This window comes from Moschus berezovskii, chromosome 22, assembly GCF_049115385.1.
Source record: "Moschus berezovskii isolate FMDL1 chromosome 22, NW_MosBer_1.0, whole genome shotgun sequence".
In the NCBI taxonomy this organism is placed as follows: domain Eukaryota; kingdom Metazoa; phylum Chordata; class Mammalia; order Artiodactyla; family Moschidae; genus Moschus; species Moschus berezovskii.
In genome coordinates, this window is record NC_142481.1 from 12723089 (window position 1) to 12735710 (window position 12622).

Consider the following 12622-nt stretch of genomic DNA (forward strand, 5'->3'; position numbering starts at 1 on the left):
ACCCCTGAAACAGCCGAGTCTGCTGCTGCCTCCGTGGCCCAGCCTGAAAGTCTCATTTCCCAGGTGGGAGAAGGGAGACAAGAAAGAAAGTGAGAACGCTGAGGCCTCGGGGCCCAGGGTGGCATCCAGGCTCCGTCTGCCTCTCCTGGGAGTGTCCGGTAGCCCCGCCGGTCTCCTGGGGCTCTCCCCTCCCTCTGCACCTGCCCAGTCAGGGGCGGTGGGGGCCACTCTGATTTCAATGGCTCGCGTCCTTCACAGCAACACTTTGGTTTGAGGAGAGACACAGAAACAAGGAGATGGAGAGAGATGAGAGAGGAGGGGAGGAAGAGGGAGGGACAGCCGAGAGAAAGGAAGAGGTGGGGGAGAGGACAGACTGAAGAGAACAGAACGCAAAAGGAGGAATCAAACCACCCGAAAGTTTGTTAGTTTTCCTTCGTCCATTCTTTTTTGCTTTCTCATTTCTTTACTCCTGTTTTTTTTTTTAAAGCTTTTTTCAGTTGATTGGGGGGGCGCGGGGAGCTTGGGGCTCTTCACCCCTGTCCCTGACACCCTCTCTCAGCCCTGCCCACCCGCTTCCATCCGCTCTGGCTGAGGGACAGGCCCGGCCCCAGCCGCCCCCTCCAGCTTTCCCGAAGACGACGTCCATGAGGTATTTGTGAAGAGAAAGAAGCATCCATCCTTCCATCCGCCTCGGGGACCAAAGGCCTCGACCACTGGTGCAGGGGCCTGGCTCCACCTCGCGGCTCCTTCTTATTCGTTGAAGAGTCCTCGTCTTCTTTCCCTTAAATATATATATATCTATAAATTCTTTCTTTTTTCCTAGTTTTAACTTATTGTTTGGTTTTTTTGTTTTTTGTGTTTTTTTTTGGTTCAAAACTTTGTTGACCTCCCCAGTAGCAGGAGGGCAACGTGGCTCCCAGCAGCGTCTCTCCTCTGTCCGTCGAGATGCGTCCGGGGCTGGGCAAACATGGGGTCCAGCCAAGACTTGAGGGAGGTCTCGTGGGAGTGGTGGTCACCATAGCGCCCACTCGGATGGGGACCACGGGCCATGGCACTGTCCCTGCCACACCAACCCTGATGGGGATGCCACCTGGAGGAACCCCACCACTGGGGTGCGTGCGTGTGTGCATGTGGGGTGGAGGGGGAGGAAGAGGCATCTGCCAGTATCAGAGGGGCACAGGGTGGGAAGAGCGAGGCGAGTTCTCTTTTTGGTTTCTGGTCAAAAATGTCAAAGAACGTGAAGGATCCCACGGATAGGCACTGGAATATGAATTTTTTTTTTTCTTTAAGGGAAACTGACAGACGAAGATGGAAAAAAAGACAACTTGAACGCCCTCACCTTTTCCTCTCTTGCCTGAAACTTCCTCCTTCCCTTGGACCAGGGATAGTGGGAGGTTCCAGAGCAGAGGAGGGTGACGGGTTGGCGGGGTGGGGTGGGGTAGGGTAGGGGGAACATGTGAGAGCTGGAGCTTGGCAAAAGGGCCTAGCCCACCCTTCAAAGGGAAAGGGCGGAGGAGGTACAAGGGCTGAAAAGTCATCCCAGGCCTTGCCTTGAACTCTCCCCTGGGTAGGGGAGGGGGGAGGTTAAAGCGAGACCCCCTGCCAGGGCGGAGAGAGCTGGGGGCCAGGAGAGAGGGGGGGACACATGACAGGGACACATTCTGTTGAGCACAACGCTAAAAATTCTGTACATCCTTTGGATGAAGCTACTGAATATTTGGTGTAAGGTTGTTCAGGCCCTTTCTCTTTCACCTTCTGGAAAAGAATATTTGGGTGATTCTGAGCCCACCCCCTCCACCGCAGGCTGTGCCCTGTCTTGGCTGGCCCAGGGCAGGGGGTACAGGCTGGGAGGCTGGCACATTCTCTTCTTCCTTCTCTGGCCACCGCCCCCCCCACGGGGGGAGCCCTGGCCCTACAGCCAGGGGTCGTATAAGGTCCGCCCTGCTGAGGCTGCTCTGCCCCTGGCTGGGTTCTTATTTGGTGTCGTAGCAGTGAGGGTGAGCACATTGAGGTCTGGCTCCAGACTGGTATTTGGTTTGTTCTGTTTGGTGAGGAATTCTTTGTTTGTTTTTTGGTTTTTGTTTTTAATGTCTGTTTGTTTTTCACCTCTGGTTCCTTTGGGGCAGCTGGTTTCTTTGTGATTATTTTTGGTTTTCTTTTTTCTGTTGGTTGATTTCTTTCTTTTTTTTTTCTTTTTGGTTTGTTGGTTGGTCTTTTGTTTTTTATTTTTTGGTCTTTCCTCCCTTGTCACTCCTGCTCTGAGGACCCTCGGTGCCCCCACCGCTGCCTCCTCGCCCGCTTCCCAGGCAGGGGACGGAGCTGGGGGGGTCAGAGGAGTCGGAGGGGAGGCATGGTGGGCCCTCACTCGGGCTTGGACCCTACCTCGGGTCCCCCTGGGCCTCCAGGGGTCTGTGCCGCCGTCTCACTGCAGGTAGAGGAGGACGAGGAGGAGGATGAGGAGGAGGACGAGGAGAGGCCAGGAGACTTGCTGGAGATGGAGGCCGCCACGGCTGCAGCGGCTGCCGACACCAGGCCCACGCCAGGCGGGGCGCTGAGCAGGGGCAGCCCAGCGTGGTTCAAGAAGAGTGGTGAGGTCACCAGGCCCGGGCTCCCTGGGGCTGCGCCAGCTGCCCCCAGCACCAGGTTCCCACTGCTGTCAAGGCTGGTAAGGGGCAGGGTTCCACCAGAGGCCAGGGCTGGGAGGGAGAGAGAGAGAGGCTGGGCTGGGTGTGCCCTCCAGCATCCTGCCCACAGTGCCCTCTGTCCTCCCATCGGACCCACGGACCCCGTCAGCACCCCTCACACCTTCCCCAGAGGTGAGATGGGTATGAAGAGATGAGCGATGAAGTGAGCGAGGGAAGGATGGCATGGCTGGAGCAGCAATGGGGGGCTCCAGGCCCCGGGGGACGGGGCTGGTGACAATGGCAGTGACCTAAGCACGCACCTTGGATAGTGGCCAAAGGGTTGTTGCTCATGAGGGCTGGACTCAGCCCGGAGCTCAACCCCACCATTGTGCTTCTGCAAGAGGCAAAGCAGAAGCATTAGCGGGGCAGAGACCCTCCCGCAGGATTGGGGGTGCAGCTCCCCACCCTGGAAGCAGCAGCAACCCTGCTTCTCCCCACAGCCTCCTGCCTGCCACTGCCCACTTACCCCGTGCTGGGGCTCAGGCCCGACAAGCCGATGGCCGAGTGGCTGCCTTGAGGGCTGGGATTTGTGCTGTTGGTGGTGGCCGGGGGTGGGGGGGTGACAGAGGGGATGGAATTGAGGGGGGGCGCGGCTCCACCCCCGGCCCCACCCCCTCCAGCTGTTCGGCTGGGGTGGAGTGTCCCCACAGCTGAGGATAAGGTAGTAACTGCCAGAGAGAGACAAAGAGATGGAGACTTCAGCTTCCACTTGTCCTCCACTGAGGTTGACGCCTGCCCAGTCCCGCAACCTCTCCTCAGTCAGAACACATTTAGGCCTCCTGCCCTTTTGTCCCACAGCCTCTGCCACAACGACAGTAATCCCAGCAACAGGCAGCAGCCACCCACTGGGCCTCTTCCCTGAGCCCAGAGTGCGCTCACACCCTGTTTATCCAGCCCTGAATCTCACCTCTGGGCCCCTTTGTACAAAGAACCAGGGGTGCCCAGAGGACAGACCCCCTATGGCTCCTTCTAGGAGCCAGGAACGGGGGTGCAGCTGTGCACACTGAGGCTGAGAGAGCCCAGAGCGCAGACTCAGGTCAGACACCCGGGACAACAATTCCCAGCTTTGCAACATCGCAGCTGTGCCCTTGGGTGAGTACCTTCACCTCTCTGGCCTTCAGTTCCCTCATCTGGAAAATGGGGAAGATAACAGAATCTATCTTATAAAAGGGGTGTGACGTCAACACTCATTATAAAGAGTTTAGACCTAGAACCAGAAACACCCTTACTACTTTATAAACTTCTACTTACTATTTCTTAACCTGAGGGGGGATAATTTGGTGTTTGTTTTTGTATTATTTTTATATATGGTGTTAAACATGCCCTACCTCCAGGAAGGGGACTTCCCAGGTGGCGCTAGTGGTGAAGAACCCACCTGCCAATGCAGGAGACCTAAGAGACGCTGGTTCGTTCTCTGGGTCGGGAAGATCCCTTGGAGGAGGGCAGGGCAACCCACTCCAGTATTCTTGCCTGGGAAATCCCATGGACAGAGGAACCTGGCAGGCTACAGTCCATGAGGTCACACAGAGTTGGACACGACTGAAGCAACTTAGTACGCACGCGCCCCAGGAAGGAACAAAGGAGGGCTTTGGGTACAAAGCATACACATACGTGCATATACATACACACTTTTGTATGTCTATATTCATGGATATAGCTTCTGTATATATGATACATTCACAATAATTTTATAACTGAGACTCAGAGAGGTAAGGTTGCTTCTGGAGTTTGCAGTTTCTAAATGCCAGAAACAGAACCCAGACACATCACCTTTATCAGACTCCTGCTTTTCTCATATGAAATTATGGAGCAGATGAAGCCTGAGCTGCTCTGGCAGGTAAGGGTGAGTCTGTCCTCTTCCCCATCCCCCACCTCCAGGCTCAGTCTCGAGGCCCATAGATGCCCTGAGACACCATGCCCTTAAGGACCTCAGGCTCGGGCCTGCCCTGCGTTCTCCAGCACCTTGTCACTGCCCACTGCCCCCTCTGACCTGTTGTGCTCAGACTGCTGGAAGCTTGGGACAATGGCAGGGTCCCGGCGCCCCCTTGCGGTGTGACCTGGGGAGAGAGGAGAGAAGGCACTGTCTTCCAGCAGCTCCCCTGTGCTTCCTGTGGGTCCCACCCCTGCACCTGTGCCTCCAGGGTGGGGAAAGGGGCTGTGGTTGCAAGGCTGTGTTTCTATCATGCCAGGGGCTTTCCATCAGCTTTCGTCACATTTGCCCTAGGTGATCCTAGGCCACCAACAGGAGGCAGTCATTCCCTGCCTCTCCTCAGGCGCTGCCCCACTGCAGGTCTGAAGTATGCATGTCTCTGCACATGCACGTGGTGGGGTGTGGGTGGTTAGGAGCATAAGGTGTGTCTCTGCAGCACAGTGTTGAGATGTTATATTGCTTGATTTGGGGGGACCGTTCACCAGTCTCCTGAGCCTCCCTGCCTCCAGGCTCATCCTAATCCCAGAAGCCTCACTGTGAATGCGAGCCAGTCCCTCTGAGGCGCTAAACTCACCCTGAGTGCCCCACTGCCTGTGGCTCAGGTTAAAGCTCCTTCAGCACTGGACTTGGTATTTGGCCCCTGCCTATCCTCCACCCCTCCCCCACACTCATCCATAAACATTCCAGCTCCAACCACACTAAACTGAACTGGAGTTCCTGGAACTGGACTCAGCACACTCTGGCTTCTAGGCCTGTGTGCACATCAATCCCTCTGCCTGTCCGTCACCTGGCTGGCTCACTCTCTCTTGTCCTCATGACTCAGCTCAGATGGTCCCTCCTTCCTTCTGGTCCCTGGGTGGGGGGCTCCTCTGGGCCCCTTGCCCCTCTCTGTAGTGTCACAACCCCTTCCACACTAGGTGGGGAAAAGGGATGTCCCATGCACAACCAGGGCTGCACTGACGCCCTGCCAGGGTCTGAGTGGTTGTCAGTCTATGTGAGGGGGTCTCTGCCTTGCGTCGTCCCTGTGTGGCTGCACCTTGGGACAGTTCTGCGTGTGGCCATGCCAGAGTGTGCCGGTGGGGCCTGTATCTCCGTCAGAACAGTGTGTGCTGTGTGACTGTGCTCTACCCGTGTGACAGCCTGTCCCCAAGGGTGTCTCTCCCTGCCTTCAACCATTCTAGGAACACTGTGGACAACCAGGGAGGTTGTGCTTCACACGAGGTGCCAGCCAAGGGCTGAGGGTATGCCAGAGCTTGGAGACCCCTCCTCCCTGCACGGGGCTCTTGGTACCAGGTGGGGGCTGTAGCTGGCCGGCTTGCCCGGGCTGGGCAGCATGGGGGCCGCACTGCAGGGGTTGATGCGTTTCTCCTTCTGGCGCCGGTTGCAGAACCAGACGCGGATTACTTCCTTCTCCATGTGCAGCTGCTCTGCGATCAGCAGGATCTCCTCTGAGGTAGGCTTCTGGTTCTGCGGACAGAGGGCTCGTCAGCCCCGGGCGCACCCTCCCGCCAGCCCTCGGGGCCGCCCGGGGGTGGGACCTCACCGCTAGAAAACTCTTCTCTAAGGCGAAGCGGACGTTTGTCTCGATGCTGGTCCTCTTCTTGCGTCTCCGGCCGGGGAGCCCGTCGAAACCCAGGCTGGGGCTGCTCAGCTGGTTGGGGCTGGGCAGGCTTGAGTCCACAGACATAGTCTCTGTGTCCGGGAGGAGATGGGGGCATGAGAGGGCGTCTCCCCCGGTCCGCTGCCCGCGCGGGAACCCCAGCCCAAGTCCCACCTGCGTCATTAAGCCACTTCTCCAGGAGAGGCTTGAGTTTGCACATGTTCTTGAAGCTCAGGTTGAGGGCCTCGAAGCGGGAAATGGTCGTCTGGCTGAAGTCGTTGCCATAGAGCTTGCCCATGGCCAGGCCCACGTCACCCTGGGCCGGTGGGGCGAGGAAGGGACGGCAGTCAGGGCTGGGCAGAAGACTCAGCCCCGCCCACTATCTAACCCCGCCCATTAGATGATTCGGCTCCCTTCACCCCGCCCAATAGACAGCTACGCTCCCTGCCCCTCACCCCGCCCGCCATCTGGCCACGCCCTCTACTCCGCCCACCAGATAACAAGGCCCCACCCCTCCCGCCACCAGAAGGTCCCGCCGCCCTGTCCTGGCGGGCGGCCTCAGACCTGTGTGAAACCCAGCTTGATGCGGCGTTGCTTGAAGGTGCGAGCGAACTGCTCCAGCTCCTCCAGATCACTGGGCTCCTCGGGATGAGATGGTGGCTCCAAGCATTTGGGGGGCTGCGGGTGTGAGAGGTGCGGGTCGGGCAGCGTGGGGCGGGTCACGGCCTGGTGGGGTGGGCAGGTGGGTGGGATGCAGGGCCAAGGACCAGGATGGGGCTCAGCCTCGGCTGCTCAGTCCCCCTCCCTCCCTCCCTGCCATCCAGATTCTCCCTGCAGACTCCCTTCCACCCGCCCCCAGGTGGCTCCTCCCCACTCATGGCCATCAAGCTGACCTCTGCAGCCCCACAAGGGCGCTCTCACTGCTCGAAATTCTCTGCACATTCCTTCCTGGCCTGCAGACTCCCATAAGAGGCAGCCATCTCCTTCCACCAAAGGCTCTTTCCATGGGGGTTCACAGTTTTAGCCTCCTTTCAGGCAGGAAATCAAGGACTGGCTCTGCTATCCAGTTGCTGGGGACTCAGGGAAACTTCTTAATCTCCCTGGGCCTCAGTTTCTCCCTCCGCCGAATGGGAACAATCATGGCTACTCTACCTACCCCACGGGGCTGTTGGGAGAATCAGGTTAAAAATGACTAGGTTGCAAATAAACTAAAAATTTAAAAAAAAAATAGGGAGAGACACTACAGGAATTTACAAGGAAGCAGCAGTTCTCTCTGGAATGCTTCATTTCCCTAAAAATGAAACATCTAAACAGGTGATGGGTACAGGGATGTTGGACACATAAGTCCTTGATCCATTATCCAAAAACCTCAGGGCCAGATGTGTTTTAGAATTCAGTAATCTCTCCTCCAATTAGGGTCAAGGCATTATTCTATATTCAGACATATCAACAGCTGTCAGCTAAGGGTGAATATCACACAAGAGGGATAAAGAAGTCACACACTGCCTCAATTCAGGTTAAGACAGGTTTTGCAGCCAAATGACTTCCGGTGCCCACATTACAAGACCAACTTGATTCTGATAATTTTGGATTCTAGTATTGTAGCCAAGCCCTGTATTAGCATCTAAACTTTTCAGGTTTTCTGAAATAGTTTATATATTTTTTGAAAGGGCTGTTTTGAAAAATAGGTAGGAGGGAACTTTGAAATTGTAATTATGAAAGAGTATTATCAAAGTTAGGGGCTTCCTGGGTGGCTCAGCATTAAAGAATCTGCCTGTGATGCAGAAGACACAGGATACGCGGGGAGTTCTATCCCTGGATGGGGAAGATCCCCTGGAGGAGGGCATGGCAATCCATTCCAGTGTTCTTGCCTGGAGAACCCATGGACAGAGGAGCCTGGCAGGCTATAGTTCATAGGGTCGCACAGAGTCAGACACAACGGAAGCAACTGAGCACACATGCGTGATCAAAGTTTAGAACGCAGGCAGCAAACTAAAAGAAAGGCCATGGGGACAAGACAGCCTGGAGAGCTCACACCATGAGGGAAGGGGCCTGTGCTCATACCCTCTGAATGCAGATCCAGCCTTCCCATAGCTTCTGCTTTGTCAAAAGAAGCTGGGAATCTGGGAATTTTGTTAACAAGTAACAATTTTTCAGTGAGTGTGGGCCACCATTTGCAATCTCTGGTCTGGGAAGGGGACATGAACCAACAGACGCCTTCCTCAGGGAATGCCGCCGACACCCTACTTGGAGTGCTAGAGGAGATCTGAAGCATTTGTGAGCTAAAGGCTTGTGAACCCCCTGAAATTTTGTGTTTGTGCACTTCTGACTTTCTGGGGCAGTGGGAGGTCAGACTCAAATCTTCCATCAGATTCTCCAAGGAACCCATGTGCCTGCAAGGGTTAAGAGCCACTGGTCTGGCTGACTTCCCTCATTCTGTGGAGGAGGAAACCAACTCAGACAGAGAGAGCAGTTTGCCTCGGGTCCACAGCAAATCAGTGGCAGAACAGTGCTGGGCCCTGGGGCTCCCGACCCCCAGCTTGGCCCCTGTGGCTGTGGGTGGGCCAAATGGGAAGCAGACCCTCACTCCTCCAACTTCAAACCTTTCACACACACCCTGAAGCACTCAGTAGACTGCTCACCTGTGTGGGCAGCCCTGCCCGGGGCTGGGAGGTCAGAAGAGCTCCCTGGGTTTGCTGAGGTAGCTGGAATAGATTTGGCGTCGGTAGCAGGCCTGAGGAGACAAGAGGGACCACACGGGGTGAGGGGGGGCAGCGGGAGTCGTGTGGAGGTGTTGGGGGAGGCCGTCCAGGGTAGGGGGTCTTACCTGGCTGACTCTGCTGGGCCTGCGGCAGCAGGAACTGAGCAGGTGGCTGGAGGTGGTGACCTGGCACAAGCACCAGCTGCTGGAGCTGGAGGAGCTGCTGGATGTCCTGGCAGGGAGGAAGGCGGACAGAAAGACAGCCTGAGTCCTGGGCCGGTTCCTCCCTTGGATGCCCCAAACCCCAAGTGGTGCTCCACAGGGCAGGCTGGCACCAGTCATCAAGGGATGGAGCGCGGGTCGCTGGACACATCCCTGAGCTGAGGGCACCCAGGAGGCCTGAGCATCCTACATGTGTCATCACAGGAGAGCACACTCTTTATTTACCTTTTCTTTCTTGATGGGATATTTGCCTTGTCTTACACGGAACAGATAGAATCACTTAAAAATGTAAATCAGACCGAGTCTTCCTTCCTTTTAAAACATTCCCAAGGCATATGATATCATGTCTGGAATTAGCTTTAAAATACTCCAGCCCCCAATGACCAGACTTTTGAGAGTCCCTTGGACTCTAAGGAGATCAAACCAGTCAATTCTAAAGGGAATCAACCCTGAATATTCATTGGAAGGACTGATGCTGAAGCTGAAGCTTTGGCCACCTGATGCGAAGAGTCGACTCATTAGAAAAGACCATGATGCTGGGAAAGCTTGAAGGCACGAGGAGAAGGGGGCTCAACAGAGAATGAGATGGTTGGATGGCATCACCAACTCAGTAGACATGAGTTTGAGCAAGCTCCAAGAGATAGAGAAGGACAGGGAAGCCTGGCGTGCTGCAGTCCATGGAGTCACAAGGAGTTGGACACAACTTAGCAACTGAACAACAAGTGGCTGATTAAATCGGTACGATCACTTAGGAAAACTCTTTGGCATTGTTATGAGTTGAATTACATTGTTCCCCCCTTACCCCCCGAAAAAAAGATATGTTGGAATCCTTACCTCCCCAGAACCCCAAAGGGTGATGTTATTTGGAAATAGAGTCTTTGCAGATGGTCACGTTAAAATGAGGTCATTAAGGTGGGCACTGATCCAATATGACTAGTATCCATATAATCCGGGGAAATTTGCAGACAGAGACAAACATGGATAGAGGGAAGATGATATGAAGAGACGCACGGAGAAAGCGGTCATCTGCAAGCCAAGGAGAGAGGCCTGGAACAAACCGTTTTCTCCAGCCCTCAGGAGGAACCAACCATGGCTACACCTGGATTTTTAAGTTCCATCTGCATGTGTGGCTCAGAGCATACAGAATCTGCCTGCAGTACAGGAGACACAGGTTCGATCCCTGGGTCAGGAAGATCCCCTGGAGAAGGGAATGGCAATGAACTCCAGTATTCTTGCTGGGAGAATTTGATGGACAGAGAAGCCTGACAGGCTACAGTCCATGGGATCGCAAAGAGTTGAACACAACTGAGCCACTAACACTTTCACAGACCAAAAGGGATCCTTAGGGGCTTCGAGAGGCCTGGCCATAATCAGTTTCTTGATCTGGGTACCTGTTAAATGGGTGTGCTCAGTTTGTGAGTCTCATTGAGCTGTATACTTACGATCTGTGTACTTTTCAATAGTTTTCATTTTATACTTATTTATTATTGTTTTGGCCATGTTGTGTGGCTCATGGTATCTCAGTTCCCCAACCAAGGAATGAACCCAGGCTCATGGCAGTGAAAGCCTGGAATCCTAGCCACTGGGACACCAGAGAACTCCCTGTCCTCTTTTTCTCAAAAGGCCCGGTGGCTCAGCAGTAAAGAATCTGCCTGGAATGCAGGAGATCTGGATTCAATCCCTGGTTCGGGAAAATCTGCTGGAGAAGGAAATGGCAACCTACTCCAGTATTCTTGCCTGGGAAATCCCTGGGACAGAGGAACCTGGCGGGCTATAGTCCAGGGGCTTGCAAAGAGTTGGACAGGACTGAGTGACTAAACAACAACACCTCACCCTTAGTAGAGCCTGGAAAGCCCCCATTAAGTGCCCACTGAATTGAATCCAAAAAGTAAGGCCAGAAATAATCTTGTTAGTAGTATTGTTCTGATTTCATATAACTCTCAGCTTATTGATTAAATAAATAAGAATAAGAATAAAAATATTTGCTAACTCCTGTCTCTCTGGGAGTGTGATTCTCAGGAGAAATCCCCCTGTATCTCCAGAAGGCTGAAAGAGAGGTCTGCAGATTTCTTTCTGAATCAGCAGGGAGAGAGAAAAGACAGGGAAATGCATCACAATTTGCGTGGGTCTCACAGTGAGGACTTGCATGAGAACTTTAACCAGTCCCCTACCCACTGTTACTCAGACTACAAACTGGGGATCAGCCCTGATTTCTCCCTCCCTTATCCATCCAGTCTATCCACAAATCCTACCAAAAATTCTTTCATATCTTTTTTTTTGGCTGAGTGTCACAGCTTGCAGGTTCTTAATTCCCCAACCAGGGATCAAACCCATGACCCCTGCAGTGGAAGCACAGAGTCCTAACCACTAGACTGCCAGCAAAGTCCCCTACCAAATTTTTTTCTACACACTTTTGTGCTTTGAATGCTTCAACATCTGCCAAAACCTACCCCCCTTTCTCAGAATTAAAAAAAAAAAAGTGCAATGTAAAATATATAGAACTTCAAAGCAAATCACTTATATTAAAATACAATCATCAAATATATTTTTGACTGCGATAAACAGTAATCAATGGGCTTCTTTGTTAACCCATTAAATAGAAGCAAGCAACAAGCTGAATGACTACTGTAATTTCAAAGCAATGTTTGAAAATTATATTTTAAAAGATCTCCAACAACTGTAATAGAATATGGAGATATCTGTGCATTCTGTGGGTGACAAAGTCCAAGCCCTCCCAATACTACTGTGCTCCGCTGCCTTTACGCATACCGGAAGGAAATGCTACGTTTTCAGTGAGAGGATAGTTAAAACTGAGACATAATTTTTTCCCATCCAAGTTCATGGACTCTCACCCTTGAATTCTATCCACAGACCCCTGTTGGGATAGTCTGTGGAACCCAGGTTCTTGTTCTTAAATATTAATAGAGGGAATTCCCTGGCAATCTGGTGATCAGAATTCTGCGCTTTCACTGCTGGGGCCTGGGTTCAATCCCTGGTCAGGACCGAAGAACTTGCAAGCGGCATAGCAGCCAAAACAAAAAAATAAAGCCTCCACAACTTTCTATTGGATTTTTTTTTTTTAAGTTGTGCTTTGCAGCCAAAGATGAAGAAGCTCTATACAGTTAGCAAAAACAAGACCAGGAGCTGACTGTGGCTCAGATCATGAACTCCTTATTGCCAAATTCAGACTGAAATTGAAGAAAGTAGGGAAAACCACTAGACCATTCAGTTATGACCTAAATCAAATCCCTTATGATTATACAGTGGAAGTAGGAAATAGATTTAAGGGTCTAGATCTGATAGATAGAGTGCCTGATGAACTCTGGACGGAGGTTCGTGACATCGTACAGGAGACAGGGACCAAGACCATCCCCATGGAAAAGAAATGCAAAAAAGCAAAATGGCTGTCTGAGGAGGCCTTACAAATAGCTGTGAAAAGAAGAGAAGCGAAAAGCAAAGGAGGAAAGGAAAGATATAAGCATCTG

At 53.1% G+C, this 12622-nt stretch overlaps 1 protein-coding gene across 6 annotated transcripts in view; it reads right to left on the reverse strand.

Annotated features, from left to right (window-relative positions):
* Window positions 1-2030: 2030 nt before the first annotated feature.
* Window positions 2031-12622, reverse strand: part of POU2F2 (POU class 2 homeobox 2) — a 59891-nt gene continuing 49299 nt past the window's right edge. For 2 of the 6 annotated variants that reach the window (XM_088830790.1, XM_088830788.1), the window contains exons 6-14: window positions 9042-9147; window positions 8857-8948; window positions 6779-6940; window positions 6389-6530; window positions 6158-6306; window positions 5905-6081; window positions 4675-4741; window positions 3151-3352; window positions 2518-2696 (exon numbers count right to left, since the gene is read on the reverse strand). In XM_088830790.1, coding sequence (XP_088686916.1) covers window positions 2657-2696; window positions 3151-3352; window positions 4675-4741; window positions 5905-6081; window positions 6158-6306; window positions 6389-6530; window positions 6779-6940; window positions 8857-8948; window positions 9042-9147 — 1137 coding nt within the window. In that variant the 3' untranslated portion in view covers window positions 2518-2656. Of the gene's footprint in view, window positions 2697-2944; window positions 3019-3150; window positions 3353-4674; window positions 4742-5904; window positions 6082-6157; window positions 6307-6388; window positions 6531-6778; window positions 6941-8856; window positions 8949-9041; window positions 9148-12622 lie in introns of all 6 variants that reach the window. The other 4 variants (XM_055412059.2, XM_055412058.2, XM_088830789.1 and 1 more) reach the window with 4 other exon arrangements.